Below are 15,628 nucleotides of genomic sequence, written 5' to 3' on the forward strand. Positions count from 1 at the left end.
CCAAAACAAAAACAAAAAAAACCTACCCATGTATTTCTGTTTATAGCATTTGCTACATGACAAAAATATAGAAATGAAGAACAGATCGGTTGTTGCCCTCGGATAGGAAAAAGAGTGTATAAATATAGAGATTAATATGACAGAGTCCCTTTGTGGGAATGGAAAAATTCTGTATCTGACTGTGGTGGTAGATACCTGATTCTTTGCAAGGGATAAATTGCATAGAACTATAGGACAAACAGGAATGAACATAAAAATGGTGAAAAGTGAATCGGTTTTTGGTTGATAGGATCTATATAATGAGGATTATTATATTAACCCACTATCCTATTTTTCAATAAGTTCAATGAGGCAAATATTTTCTTAATATTCTGTGACAGCACACTCTTACTTCATGAAAAATATTATTATTAAAATCTTATTTTTGACCTTGCTAAAGAGATTGTCTCCAAAAAAACAAAAAACAAACAAAAAAGCCCAACCCTAGGAGAACGCTTTTATTATAGAAGCGCATTTTAATATCTTATAAATGTACAACAATGTTATAAGTGGTAAATATTGCTTTTATTGTATAATTTAGTAGACATAAAGTGGGTATGACTGCAATGTAATGTGTATATTTTTAGCATTTAATAAGACTGATTCATTTGGAACAAAAGATTGTGTGAAACATAGGGTTGATTTAAAAATATTCACCCTATTTCCAGAGTTCTCTTTGTCAACTAGACTTTCCTTTCAAATAAGCTATAATTTTCTAGTACAATTGTCCTAGAATTCCACCTTAACAATTTCTCTGCTCAGTGCTTATCCAAATGATGCAGCTGGAATTTCTAATGAACTCACCATTAATGCCACTCGTCCTGACAAAACTTCTGTAGACAGAATTCCCTTTTCCTCATAAATGTGGACAAAGACTTTGAATATTTTAACCTTTGAAGATCAGAATGTGCTTGTCTAAAATCTCCTTTAGTAAAGGTCTGTTGATATCACATTTAAGCATTAAATCCTTTGCTTACATAATGCATGCATTAATAGGCTGTTTTATAAATACTATACTTAACAAGGATTCAGAATACTCTAAACTCAGTTTTTTTGTGCCACAAATTAGTACTCAAAAACTCAACCAAGGAACTTTGAAAATTAAAGCAACTATTTAAGCAATAACAATGAAATATAAATAATGAACTAAATACAGGAAGATAATGTATATTAAAGGACAGATTGTCAGAAAAATAAAAGATGTGACAATATTTTAATGAATGCAGACTTGAATTACTCTATTTGAGAATTAAATAATAATGAATAAATTGTCCTGCATTTGCAATAATTTTAAAAATTGAATGTTTATAGGGACAATTTAAGTACTGTGTTTGATAATATTGATTGTTAATGATGGCAAAAGGAAAGCTATCTTAATATAGAAAATATTAAAAGTGCAATACTTCAAAATCCTAGAGGAGAACATAGACAGTAACCTCTTTGACATCGGCCACAGCAACTTATTTCAAGATACATCACCAAAAGCTAGTGAAACAAAAGCAAAAGTGAACTTTTTGGACTTCATCAAGATAAAAAGCTTCTGCACTGCAAAGGAAGCACTCAACAAAACACAGAGGCAACCCACAGAATGGGAGAAAATATTTGCAAATGACACTACAGATAAAAGGCTGGTATCCAAGATCTATAAAGAACTTCTCAAACTCACCACCCAAAATACAAATAATCAAGTCTAAAAATGGGCAGAAGACATGAACAGACACTTCTTTTGGAGCCATACAAATGGCTGACAGACACATGAAAAAATGTTCATCATCATTAGCCATCAGGGAAATCCAAATCAAAACCACATTGAGATACTACGTTACACCAGTTAGAATGGCAAAAATTGACAAGACAAGAAACAACAAATGCTGGAGAGGTTGTGGAGAAACGGGAACCCTCTTACACTGTTGGTGGGAATGCAACTTGGTACAGCCACTTTGGAAAACAGTGTAGAGGTTCCTCAAAAATTAAAAATAGTGCTACCCTATGACCCAGCAATTACACTACTGGGTATTTACCTCAAAGACGCAGATGTAGTGAAAAGAAGGGCCATATACACCCCAGTGTTTATAGCAGCAATGTCTGCAATAGCCAAACTGTGGAAGGAGCTGAGATGCCCTTCAACAGATGAATGGATAAAGACAATGTGGTCCATATATATACATTGGAATACTAATCAGCCATCAGAAAGCATGAATACCCAATGTTTACATCAAGATGGGTGGGACTGGGGGCGCCTGGGTGGCTCAGATGGTTAAGCGTCTGCCTTCGGCTCAGGTCATGATCCCAGGGTCCTGGGATCCAGTCCCGCATTGGGCTCCCTGCTCAGTGGGGAGCCTCCTTCTCCCTCTGCCTCTCTCTCTCTCTCTCTGTCTCTCATGAATAAATAAATAAAATCTTTAAAAAAAAAGATGGGTGGGACTGGGGGAGATTATGCTAAGTGAAATAAGTCAAGCAGAGAAAGTCAATTATCATATGGTTTCACTTATTTGTGGAACATAAGGAATAGCATGGAGGACATTAGGAGAAGGAAGGGAAAAATGAAGGGGGGAATCGGAGGGAGAGACGAACCATGAGAGACGATGGACTCTGGGAAACAAACTGAGGGTTTTATAGGTGAGGGGGTGTAGGGGGATGGGTTAGCCTGGTGATGGGTATTAAGGAGGGTGCGTACTGCATGGAGCACTGGGTGTTAAACCGAAACAATGAATCGTGGATCACTACATCAAAAACAATGGTGACTAACATAACATAAGAAAATAAAATTAAATTAAAAAAGTGCTATCCCGGAGGAGCAAGATGGCGGAGGAGTAGGAGACCTAAATTTCATCTTGTCCCAGGAATTCAGCTAGAGATCAAACCATTCTGAATACCTACGAACTCAACAGGATTTCGAAGAAAAAAATAGCAGCAACTCTCTGAACAGAAAAGCGACCACTTTATGGAAGGTAGGAGGTGTGGAGAAGTGAATCCGTGGTGATATTTGGGAAGATAGGCAGCGGCGGATGGGGCCTCCAACAGCTGCTACTGGCAGGTGATAGAGCAGCAGAGCACAAAATTAGAAATTTTGGAAGTCCGCCCTGCTGAGGGACGTTGCTCAAGTGGCTAAGTGGGGGGTGGAACACTCTCTGGGAAAGTGTGGTCTCAGGACCTTCAGGGTCACAGAAAGACTGGGGGTGCCTGAATGCAGAAGAGCTCCCAGAGAGAATTAGTGATATAGAAGACCAAATGATGGAAAATAAAGAAGCTGATAAAAAGAGAGATAAACAACTACTGGATCATGAGGGCAAAATTTGATAAAAAAAGTGATACCATTAGGCAAAACAATATTAGAATAATTGGGATCCCCGAAGAAAAAGAAAGAGAGAAAGGGGAAGAAGGTACATTGGAGGAAATTATAGCAGAGACCTTCCCTAATTTGGGGAAGGAAACAGGCATCAAAATCCAGGAGATACAGACAACCCCCTCAAAATCAATAAAAACAGGTCAACACTCCAACACCTAATTTTAAACTTACAAGTCTCACAGACAAAGAGAAAATCCAGAAAGAAACTGGAGACAAGAGATCTGTAACCTACAATGGTAGAAACATTCGATTGGCAACAGACGTATCCACAGAGACCTGGCAGGCCAGAAAAGACTAGCATGATATATTCAGAGAACTAAATTAGAAAAATATGCAGCCAAGAATACTATATCCAGCTAGGCTGTCATTGAAAAGAGAAGGAGAGATAAAAAGCTTCCCGGACAAACAAAAACTAAAGGAATTTGCAAACACAAAACCAGCCCTACAAGAAATATTGAAAGGGGTCCTCTAAACAAACAGAGAACCTAAAAGTAACATAGACCAGAAAGGCACACAGACTGGGGGTACAGTACAGATACACTAACAGTCATCTTACAGGCAATACAATGGCACTAAATTCATATCTTTCAATAGTTACCCTGAATGTAAATGGTCAAAATGCCCCAATCAAAAGACACAGGGTATCAGATTAGATAAAAAAAACAAGACCCATCAATATGCTGTCTGCAAGAGACTCATTTTAGACCCAAAGACACCTCCAGATTGAAACTGAGGGGGTGAAAACCAATTTACCCTGCTAACGGACATCAAAAGAAAGCTGGGGTGGCAATCCTTATATCAGACCAATTAGATTTTAAACCAAAGACTATAATAAGAGATGAGGAGGGACACTATATCCTACTTAAAGGGTCTATCCAAAAAGAAGATCTAACAATTGTAAATATCTATGCCCCTAACATGGGAGCAGCCAATTAATAAGAGCATAAAAACACATTGACAACAATACAATCATAGTGGGGGACTTTAACACCCCCCTCACTGAAATGGACAGATCATCTAAGCAAAAGACCAACAAGGAAATAAAGACCTTAAATGACACACTGGACCAAACGGACTTCACAGATATATAGAACATTCCATGCCAAACAACAGAATACACATTCTTCTCCAGTGCCCATGGAACATTCTCCAGAATAGATCAAATCCTAGGTCACAAATCAGGTCTCAACTGGTACCAAAAGATTGGGATCATTCCCTGTATATTTTCAGACCACAATGCTTTGAAATTAGAAGTCAGTCTAAGAGGAAGGTCAGAAAGAACTCAAATACATGGAGGTTAAAGAGCATTCTACTAAAGAATGAATGAGTCAACCAGGAAATTAAAGAAGGATTTTAAAAAATTCATGGAACCAAATGAAAATGAAAACACAACTGTTCAATATCTTTGGGATGCAGCATAGGCAGTCCTAAGAGGAGTGTATATAGCAATACAAGCCTTTCTCAAAAAACAAGAAAGGTCTCAAATACACAGCCTAACCCTATCCAAAAAGGAGCTGGAGAAAGAACAGCAAGTAAAGTCTAAACCCAGCAAGGGAAAGAAACAATAAAGATTAGAGCAGAAATCAAAGAAATAAGAACAAAAAGAACAGTAGAACAGATCAATGAAACTAGGAGCTGGTTCTTTGAAAGAATTAACAAGATTGACAAACCCTTAGACTTAACAAAAAGAAAAGAGAAATGACCTAAATAAATAAAATCATGAATGAAGGGGAGAGATCATAACCAACAACAAAGAAATACAAACAATTATAAGAACATATTATGAGCAGCTATATGCCAGCAAATTAGATAACCTGGAAGAAATGGATGCATTCCTAGAGATGTATCAACTACCAAAACTGAACCAGGAAGAAATAGAAAACCTGAACAGACATATCCACTAAGGAAATTGAGCAGTCATCAAAATCTCCCAGAAAACAAAAGCCCAGGGCCAGACGGCTTCCCAGGGGAATTTTACCAAACATTTAAAGAAGAATTAATATCTATTCTTCTGAAAATGTTCCAAAAAATAGAAATGGAAGGAAAACTTTCAAACTCGTTTTATGAGGCCACCATTACCTTGACCCCAAAACCAGACAAAGATCCCATCAAAAAGGAGAATTACAGACCATTACCCCTAATTAATATGGATGCAAAAATTCTCACCAAAATACTAGCCAGTAGGATCCAACAGTACATTAAAAGGACTATTCACCACGACCAATTGGGATTTATGCCCGGGATGCAAAGTTGGTTCAACATCCTCATATCAATCAATATGATGCAATACATTAATAAAAGAAAGAACAAGAACCATATGATCATCTCAATAGATGCAGAAAAAGCATTCGACAAAGTACAGCATCCTTTCTTGATCAAAACTCTTCAGAGTATAGGGATAGAGGGTACATACCTCAATATCATAAAAGCCATCTATGAAAAACCCACAATGAATATCATTCTCAATGGGGAAAAACTGTGAGCTTTCCCCCTAAGGTCAGGAACACAGCAAGGATGTCCACTATCACCACTGCTATTCAACATAGTATTAGAATTCCTAGCCTCAGCAGTCAGACAACAAAAAGAAATAAAATGCACCTGAGGCGGCAAAGAAGAAGTCAAATTCTCAGTCTTTGCAGATGATATGATACTTTATGTGGAAAACCAAAAGACTCCACCCAAAACTGCTAGAATGCATACAGGAATTCAGTGAAGTGACAGAATATAAAATCAGTGCACAGAAATCAGTGGCATTCCTATACACCAACAACAAGACAGAAGAAAAATAAATTAAGGAGTCGATTCCATTTACAATTGCATCCAAAACCATAAGATACCTAGGAATAAATCTAACCAAAGAGGCAAATAATCTGTACTCAGAAAACTATAGAATACTCATGAAAGAAATTGAGGAAGACACAAAAAATGGAAAAACGTTCCATGCTCATGGATTAAAAGAACAAATATTGTGAAGATGTCAATGCTACCTAGAGCAATCTATATATTCAATGCAACCCCCATCAAAATGCCATCCACTTTTTTCAAAGAAATGGAAAAAATAATCCTAATATTTGTATGGAACCAGAAAAGACCCTGAATAGCCAGAGGAATGTTGAAAAAGAAAAGCAAAGTTGGTGGCATCACATCTGGACTTCCAGCTCTATTACAAAGCTGTCATCACCAAGACAGTATGTTACTAGCACAAAAACAGACACATAGATCAATGGGACAGCATAGAGAGCCCAGAAATCGACCCTCAACTCTATGGTCAACTAATCTTTGACAAAGCAGGGAAGAATGTCCAATGGTAAAAAGACAGTCTCTTCAACAAATGGTGTTGGGAAAATTGGACGGTTACATGCAGAAGAATCAAACTGGACCATTTCCTTACACCACACAAAAATATATTCAAAATGGTTGAAAAACCTAAATGTGAGACAGGAGTCCATCAAAATCTTAAAGGAGAACACAGGCAGCAACCTCTTCGACCTCAGCTGCAGCAATTTCTTCCTAGTAACATTGCCAAAGGCAAGGGAAGCAAGGCAAAAATGAACTATTGGAACTTCATCAAGATAAAAAGCTTTTGCCCAGCAAAAGAAAAAGTCAACAAAATCAAAAGACAGCCAACAGAATGGGAGAAGATACTTGCAAATGACATATCAGATAAAGGGCTAGTAACCAAAATCTATAAGAAACTTATCAAGCTCAATACCAAAAGAACAAATGATCCAATCAAGAAATGAGCAGAAGACATGAACAGACATTTTTCCAAAGAAGACATCCAATTGGCCAACAGGCACATGAAAATGTGCTCAGCATTGCTCAACATCAGGGAAATCCAAATCCAAACCTCACTGAGACACCACCTCACACCAGTTAGAATGGCTAAATTTAACAAGTCAGGAAACGACAGATGTTGGCGGGGATGCATAGAAAGGAGAACCCTCCTACACTGTTGGTGGGAACGCAAGCTGGTGCAGCCCCTCTGGAAAACAGTATGGAGGTTCCTGAAAAAGATGAAAATAGAGCTAACCTATGACCCAGCAATTGCACTACTGTGTATTTACCCCAAAGAAACTGATGTAGTGATCCCAAGGGGTACATGCACCCTGATGTTTATAGCAGCAATGTCCACAATAGCCAAACTGTGCAAAGAGGTGAGATGTACATTGACCGATGAATGGATAAAGAAGATGGGTATATATATATATATTTATATTTATATATATAGATAAAGAAGATGGGTATATATATATATATATATATATATATATATATCGATATACCCATTCCTATATATATATATATATATATATATATATATAGGAATATTATGCAACCATCAAAAATAATGAAATCTTGCCATTTGCATTGACATGGATGGAACTGGGGGGTATTATGCTGAGCAAAATAAGTCAAGCAGAGAAAGACATGTATCATATGACCTCACTGATATGAGGAATTCTTAATCTCAGGAAACAAACAGAGTTGCTGGAGTGGTGGAGGGTGGGAGGGATGGGGTGGCTGGGTGATAGACATTGGGGAGGGTATGTGCTATGGTGGGCACTGTGAACTGTGTAAGACTGTTGAATCGCAGACCTGTACCTCTGATACAATTAATACATTATATGTTCAAAAAAAAAAAAAGATAACAGGAAGGGAAAAATGAAGGGGGGGAATCAGAGGGGGAGATGAACCATGAGAGACTATGGACTCTGAGAATCAAACTGAGGGTTCTAGAGGGGAGGGTTGTGGGGGGATAGGTTAGCCTGGCGGTGGGTATTAAAGAGGGCATGTACTGAATGGAATCCCGGGTATTATATGCAAACAATGAATCACGGAACACTACATCATAAACTGATGATATAATGTATGGTTATTAACATAACATAAAAAAAAAACCTTAGTAAGCCCCCCCCAAAAAAGTGCAATCCCATCACAGATATGAAATACCTGTGTAATCAGAAAAAATTTTAAATTCTACAAAAATAAAAAATTGAATTGAAAAATAGAATGATTCCTCTATTCTTTGTATGTCAGTGTTAAAATTATTTATCAAATTAACTCTTTGTCACAAAAATATCACCTAGGATTTCCTATTGCTACTAAAGCTACTCCACCTATCTATTCCATAACTCATGAATAGTTCAATACTTGTGACCTAGTGTCAAGTATATTCTCTATTTCTTAGTCCTCCATGTCTTTTAATGTCTTCATTCTTCTAATGCCATTGGATTCAGTTGCCACTACTTTGAAAGCTCCTCCTTCAAGGAGAGTGGAAAGTATTCCATGACCGTCTTACTCAAAGAAGTCTCACTACTTCATTCTGATTTTCCATATGTCCTCCTTTGCCTTAGAATATTTTTTTATTGAATATTCTATCTCTTTTTCCATTTTGAAGAGTCTTCATATCTCCAGGTTCCTAGAAGGAAAAACTGAAGAAATACTATTTAACTAGCAAGGTATAGAGGAAGCAGAAATAGGGCCAACAGTCATAGGATAGATTGACATTTTAAAAAAAGAATTTATTCTCCTTCTTCCAACTGTGTATTTCCATGGTTCTAATTCTTGTATGAAATTTTGACCATGGCTTCTAGTAAGAATGGAAAACTTAAAATGCCATTCAGTACAGTATTTTGTTTCATTATGAATTTATCTGAAAAAAAATTGTCATTCTGTCAACAAATTATTATTATCAAAATGTGGGACATGTACATTGCATTTCAAACTGATACTTACTGTAGTCCAACTGACCTGTTGACCTAGGTCTGTAAAATAGAGAGTGACAATGGAGGAAGTTGCAATACTTTGAATGGTTATGTAGTCCTTCAAAAAAGGCCCACCTTAAATAATAAGGAAAAGTATTTTAATACAATTTCAAGACATGATTTTTAACAAACAATTTTATGTGAAAAATTGTGAATGCTAAGAATAAATCATACATAGAAACTGCAATGTACAATAAATATTTAAAGTAAAATAAAATGAAACAAACACATTTTATAAAATATCTAAGAATTTTTCAAATATATGGTAGTTTCCCACCTCTACCTAAACAAAGTGCAGATTATCACTAGTTTTCCTAGGATTAGGAAATCCTGTTGTGTTCTGAGAAAATGTAATACTGGATAATATCATAACCAAATATGATACAGGATATTTTTAAAGAATAATTTTTGGGGGGAAGGGCACCTGAGTGGCTTAGTTAATTGTCTGCCTTCAGCTCAGATCATAATCTCAGGGTCCTGGTATTGAGTCCTGTGTTGGGCTTCCTGCTCAATGGGGAGACTTCCTGTCCCTCTCTCTCTGCCACTCCCCATGCTCATGCTCTTTCTCTCTAAAATAAACAATTAAAATCTTTTAAAAAAGTAAAATTTGGGGTGTCAGTAGACATAGATGTCAACTGTTCTCTAAATTCTTTTATTATTTGATAAATTAGGGCAAATAAATTTTAGTAGTCATTGCAAGCATCAGCAGAGTGACTTGATTTATGCTTTAAAAGGTCTCTATGGATGCTGTGTGGAAACTGGGAGGAAGGGAAGCAAGATTACTTAGGACGAACTCAAAATTCATCAAGCAAGGGATTTTTTGGATTAAGATGGGACCGATAAAGATGTTAAAAATTCATCAATTTCAGATATGTTTTGATCATAGAGCAGGTTCAACTTGAGAAGAGAGTATTTTGGGCAATTAGGAGCATTGTAATTTCATTAACTGGCAGGAAGAAGACTGGAGAAAGAGCAGAATTTGGGGGTGGAAATGAAGATTTAAGTTAACGTATGTTAAGTGTGTGATATTTATTAGACATTCAAGTAGGAGCTGTCAAATAGGCAGTTGGGTAGGTGTGTCTGTAGATATTTGAAAGTCATTAACATTTAAAGCCATACTGTGTGATGAGATTATTTGAGTGTTCAGTTTGAAAAGAAAATGGAAACTGAAAAAAGTTTCTAGCACTACGGGCTTTAAAAGTAATAAAAGAAACATACAACAAAGATTACTGAAAAGGAGTTTCTCATGAAATTTGAGAAGAATAAGCAATGATGTCTTACAAGACATGTAAAGGAAATGTTCTGTTCTTAATAATAAACACTAGATAAGTCTGACATGTGTGTACTGAAATATATGTACAAAATGTTCTTTTTAGCATTATTTATAATTGTAAAACAACTGTAAAAAGTTAAATCTTCATAAATGAGATAATGCTAAATATATCTTGTTTTATTCAAACAAAGTTATACCATACAGAAGGAAAAATAAGTGGACTAGGGCTAAATGAATCTCATAAGTATAATGTTATTTTTATTGCCATTGTAGTTGTTTGTATTGATATTATTCTTTATGCTAATCTATCTGTGATTTATCTTTACCTTTTTCTCATGAAAAAGTGTCATTTCATTCTCTATTTTTTAAAGATTTTATTTATTTTTTTGAAACAGAGAGAGAGTGCATGAACATGGGGGAGGTTGGGAGAGGGAGAAACAGGCTCCCCACTGAACAGAGAACCAGAAGCCAAAGTGGGGACCCTTCCAGGACACTGGAATCATGACCTGAGCTGAAGGCAGATGCTTAACTGACTGAGCCACCTAAGCGTCCTCCATTCTCTATTTTTCCAAGACACATTACATATTAATTTATGACTATTTTTAGATGATTTTCAGAATCCAATACCTTGGATAAAATGTAAGATAAAATGTGCAATTGTTATATATTAATTTTGAAGATGGCATTTGATAAAGCCAATGTGAATATGGTAGGCTATTATTCCCTTGATTAGGTTATGCTATGTGGCTTTATAAGTGAGATTATTCAGGTGGGTCTGAGCTACTCATGCACTATTAAATCTGCAGGATTGATAAGCCACAGGAATTCAGATTCAAAGTACTAGAATACTGGTACTACAGTACGAGAATGATTGCTGGGATGAAGATGGATAGGGCCACATGGCAAATAATGCAAATAGCTCTTAGGAACTGAAATGGCCTATAAGAATGCAACAAGTAGTAAGGAAATAGGAACCTCTGTCATACAGCCACAAAAACAAAACAAAACAAAACAAAACAAAACAAAACAAACAAACTTCAGACAATAAGAATGAAGACAGAAGTAGAATTTTCTAAAAGTCTTGAGATGAGAATTCAGCTCCGCCAACACCTTGATTACAGCTTTGTGATACTCTGAGCAAAGAATCCGGCCATACTGTGTCTTTAAGCTAATAAATGAGTGTTATTTTAAGCTTAGTTTGTGGTCATTTGTTACACAGCAATAGGAAGTTAATGTAACATGGGTCAAGGTAAAGACTTGGATATACAAATGGTCAAAATCATTTTGACAATCATGTATAACAATAAGAAATGTTAATAAGGACAAAATAATCTGAGATCTTTGTACCACTTGAAGTACTGAAAACATCTTTCCAACATACATCTATTGACATCTTTGGAGAGGGGATTAGTTTCTACTCCTCTATTACTTTTGATGACTTCAAGGAACAGACCATTGGCATATTTTTAAAATGTGAGATTTGCATAGAAGGAACTGAGAGAATCCAGGCATATCATTAATCATACCACTCAGACTCAGTAATCAGGGAACCCTGTCTTTGGCCTTCTATGTCTATGTCCTTTTCCAAAGAGAGAGGAATTGGTAGGGCCAAGAATATATTCCTAAAACAAAAGCCAATTCCATGGATATCAGGCTTCAACCACTTAAAGCCCGTGAATTTTCTGCCCAAATTAATTTAAACAAATCTTCTTTCTTGGGCATTTCTTCCCAGAAATTGGGCCAGACACTAGGGTATGTACCTAGGGGTTTGTCAAGGCCCTTGTATAAGTGCTATGGATGATTAGAGCCAGGGCTGGGAAGGAAAGGACCAAGTCTACCCATGCTTCATCTTTCTGTTTTAGAAATCCAATGATTTTAAGAATTAGAAATTCAACTCTGTGCTTCCAAAACATTATTAAGTATATTACTTGAGGTAGGAGGAGAGAACACATTTTATTTTTTTATTTATTTTTTTAAAGATTTTATTTATTTATTTGAGAGAGAGAATGAGATAGCGAGAGAGAGCATGAGACGGGGGAAGGTCAGAGGGAGAAGCAGCTCCCCGCTGAGCAGGGAGCCCAATGCGGGACTCAATCCTGGGACTCCAGGATCATGACCTGAGCCGAAGGCAGTTGCTTAACCAACTGAGCCACCCAGGCGCCTGAGAGAACACATTTTAGTTACCAGTTTCTATGACAGATGTATTACAATTGTGACTTCAGTTCTTTACCATTCCCATATCCACACCATTTACAATATGACTTTTAGTACCCCCAGAAGAGTTGGTGCCTATTTCCCTGCACCCTTGAATATGGGTTAGCCTAGTCATTCACTTTAGCTAACAGAATGTAGGGCAAGAGATATGATATTTCCAAGACTGGGCCTTAAGAAATCTTAAGTGCTTGTGCTCATTTGTTTGAATCCCTGAATCCACCATGAGAACAAGCCCCAAATATTCTGCTGAAACATGAGAAACCACAAAGAGTAGAGAGCATTGGCTATAATCATGGCCATCCTAGACCAGCCAGTCACTAAAAACCCACCAGCTGACTGCAGCTACTTGATTGGACCCACCCAAGTAAGGCTAAGTCTAGCTCAGCTCAGCACAACCACTGAGCTAAAAAAAAAAGTTTAATAACTTGCCCATGATTATCAATGTTTGCTATTTTCTTTATGTTTTACTGATGTCTTTTGTGTGAGGAAAATGTAGAAGACTAAATCTGCATGATGTCATTGCTCATAGTATAAGCATTCTGGCAGGAAATATTTGTAAATATTTAGGGCTTGCTTTGTTTCAGTGTTAAGTTTTCTTAATATGAATAGTTATAACATCAGTTATAACTGATAGATGAAGCATCTACCATGTGTCAGTAATTATAGTGCTTTATAAACATGATCTTATTTAACACTTATAAAACAAAAACCAAACCATGGGTTAAGTTCTTTATTAGCTCCACTTTACGAAAGAAGACCCTATAAATAGGTAAGAAGAAGAGTCAATTTTAAAATTCTGTTTTACTCCAAACAACCTCTTTGCACCACATCCTGCTTCGCTCGCTAAAATAATTGAGTCTTTTTTTTTTTTTCAAATAAGTCATCACATTCTTATTCAAGAGCACTCAGTGGCTATATTTCATTCAGATCATACCCTGTAAATGTATGTGAAGGGAAACCAAATAAATATGTCAGGAGAAAGTAAAAAGTCACATTCCCCAGGAAGGTTGAACTAACAGAAATTCCCTGTTTCCCCTTGTAGTGTTCTTCAAATTGAATTATATTTTATATTGATGCTTATGGCATTCTAGAGTCTTCATTCATTATATAAGAGTCAAGTTCAGAAAACAATACCACTATATAATTTTATGTTATTTGAGCATCCATGTGTTGAAAGGCATTTATATGGTTGGCATATACTAGGCCTTGAAGAGGTAAAAATAAACAAGAGAATGAGTCTTCTCTTTTAAATTCAAACCAGATAGGAATTTTTCTTGAACATTGAACATTTCTTGAGCTTGAAAGAATTTGAAATCGTTAAGAAAGTATGACTTCCAAGAATATCATGGATTTCAATTTTTTCAGCATAGATGTCTCAGAGAAACCTGGAATGTCTAAGAAACATTGAAAACAAACAAAACACCTTAGAGAGATGCGAGGAAATCATCATTGGTCCTTAAGTAAAGGTAATATCTGAGAAAGAATGGCCTGAGTATTAGCAAAAATACCAGAAAAAAAAAGGGGGGGCAGTTCACCACACTATGGAAAAATTTAGAGATTGAAATTCCTTAATAGATGCCTCTTGTAGATTTACTATTATTGACTTCGAGTAATCTTCTAAAATTTATATTCTACCCACAGCTCTTATTTAACAAGTCCAAATTTAAGGTCAAGTTGATGTAATATTAGTGGCAATGATTATTAGCAGGAGTAACTTTTAAGTGTATCTATTTATAAATTTTTTGAACGAAGAATAGGATTTGACAGTTTGAGAAATTTCAGGCTTAATACTGGATATTATATTTTCCCTAAAATTCATTAATTTCTCTCCTCCTTAGCTCATTTATTCTGCTTTAAACAGAAAAGAAGAAAGAAGAAAGAAGAAAGAAAGAAAAAGAAAGAAAGAAAGAAAGAAAACAAAGAAGGAAAACAAAGAAAGAAAAAAGAAAGAAAGAAAGAAAGAAAGAAAGAAAGAAAGAAAGAAAGAAAGAAAGAAAGAAAGAAGAAAGAAGAAAGAAAGAAAGAAAGAAAGAAAGAAAGAAAGAAAGAAAGAAAGAAAGAAAGAAAGAAAGAAAGAAAGAAAGAAAGAAAGAAAGAAAGAAAGAAAAAAGAAGGAGGGAAAGGAAGGAAGGAAGGAAAGAAGGAAGGAAGGAGGGAAGGAAGGAAGGAGGGATGGAAGGAGGGAAGGAAGGAAGAAAAAAAAATATTGAGCTGTATCCCTGAGAACATATTAGGTGATAGTAGAATGAGAGAATAAAGCAGTAAAACTTTTAGAAACAGAAAGATGTTAATTCAGATCCTGCCTCCAATGCACATGACAGTGGAATGTGAAGATTATCCTTTAGACTAAAATTCCTCATGCAAAAACTGGAGCACTAGTTTATGGGGAGAATCAATCGACATACCTGATCTAGACCACTTACTATAATGCTTGCCATTTAGTAAGTGATAAATAAATATTAACTATTGATGAAAGAAAGGGATTCCAAATTAAATAAATAGATCAGTGAAAATTTATTCTTACCTCGTTCTAGCTGCAGGCCAATTCGGGAAGGATACCACTTTGGACCTATTCCATGAAAAAGAAAGCATTTAATTGTCAGTACAAGTGTATACACATTTTAAATCTAATAGTTTCTTTGGGTAGATTCCTAGGAGTGCAATTGCTGGATCATAAAGTAATTCTATTTTAAACATTTTGAGGAGCCTCCATATTGTTTTCCAGAGTGGCTGCACCACTTTGCATTCCCAACAGTGTAAGAGGGTTCTCCTTTCTCTGCATCCTCACCAACACCTGTTGTTTCTTGTCTTGTGAATTCTAGCCATTCTGACTGGTATCAGGTGATATCTCATTGTAGTTTTGATTTGTATTTCCTTGATGATGAGTGATGTTGAGCATCTTTTCATGTGTTTGTGGGCCATCTGGATGTCTTCTTTGGAAAAATGTCTATTCACATCTGCCCATTTTTAATTGGATTATTCATT

The 15,628-nt window shown here is 36.0% G+C and overlaps 1 protein-coding gene across 2 annotated transcripts in view; it reads right to left on the reverse strand.

Annotated features, from left to right (window-relative positions):
• Positions 1 to 15,628, reverse strand: part of TECRL (trans-2,3-enoyl-CoA reductase like) — a 111,381-nt gene that overhangs the window by 34,069 nt on the left and 61,684 nt on the right. For both annotated transcript variants that reach the window (XM_027597500.2, XM_027597499.2), the window contains exons 3-4: positions 15,168 to 15,212; positions 9,128 to 9,231 (exon numbers count right to left, since the gene is read on the reverse strand). In XM_027597500.2, the coding sequence (XP_027453301.1) occupies positions 9,128 to 9,231; positions 15,168 to 15,212 (149 nt within the window). The remainder of the gene's footprint in view (positions 1 to 9,127; positions 9,232 to 15,167; positions 15,213 to 15,628) is intronic.

The sequence above is a fragment of the Zalophus californianus genome, chromosome 2 (genome assembly GCF_009762305.2).
Source record: "Zalophus californianus isolate mZalCal1 chromosome 2, mZalCal1.pri.v2, whole genome shotgun sequence".
Classification (NCBI taxonomy): Eukaryota; Metazoa; Chordata; class Mammalia; order Carnivora; family Otariidae; genus Zalophus; species Zalophus californianus.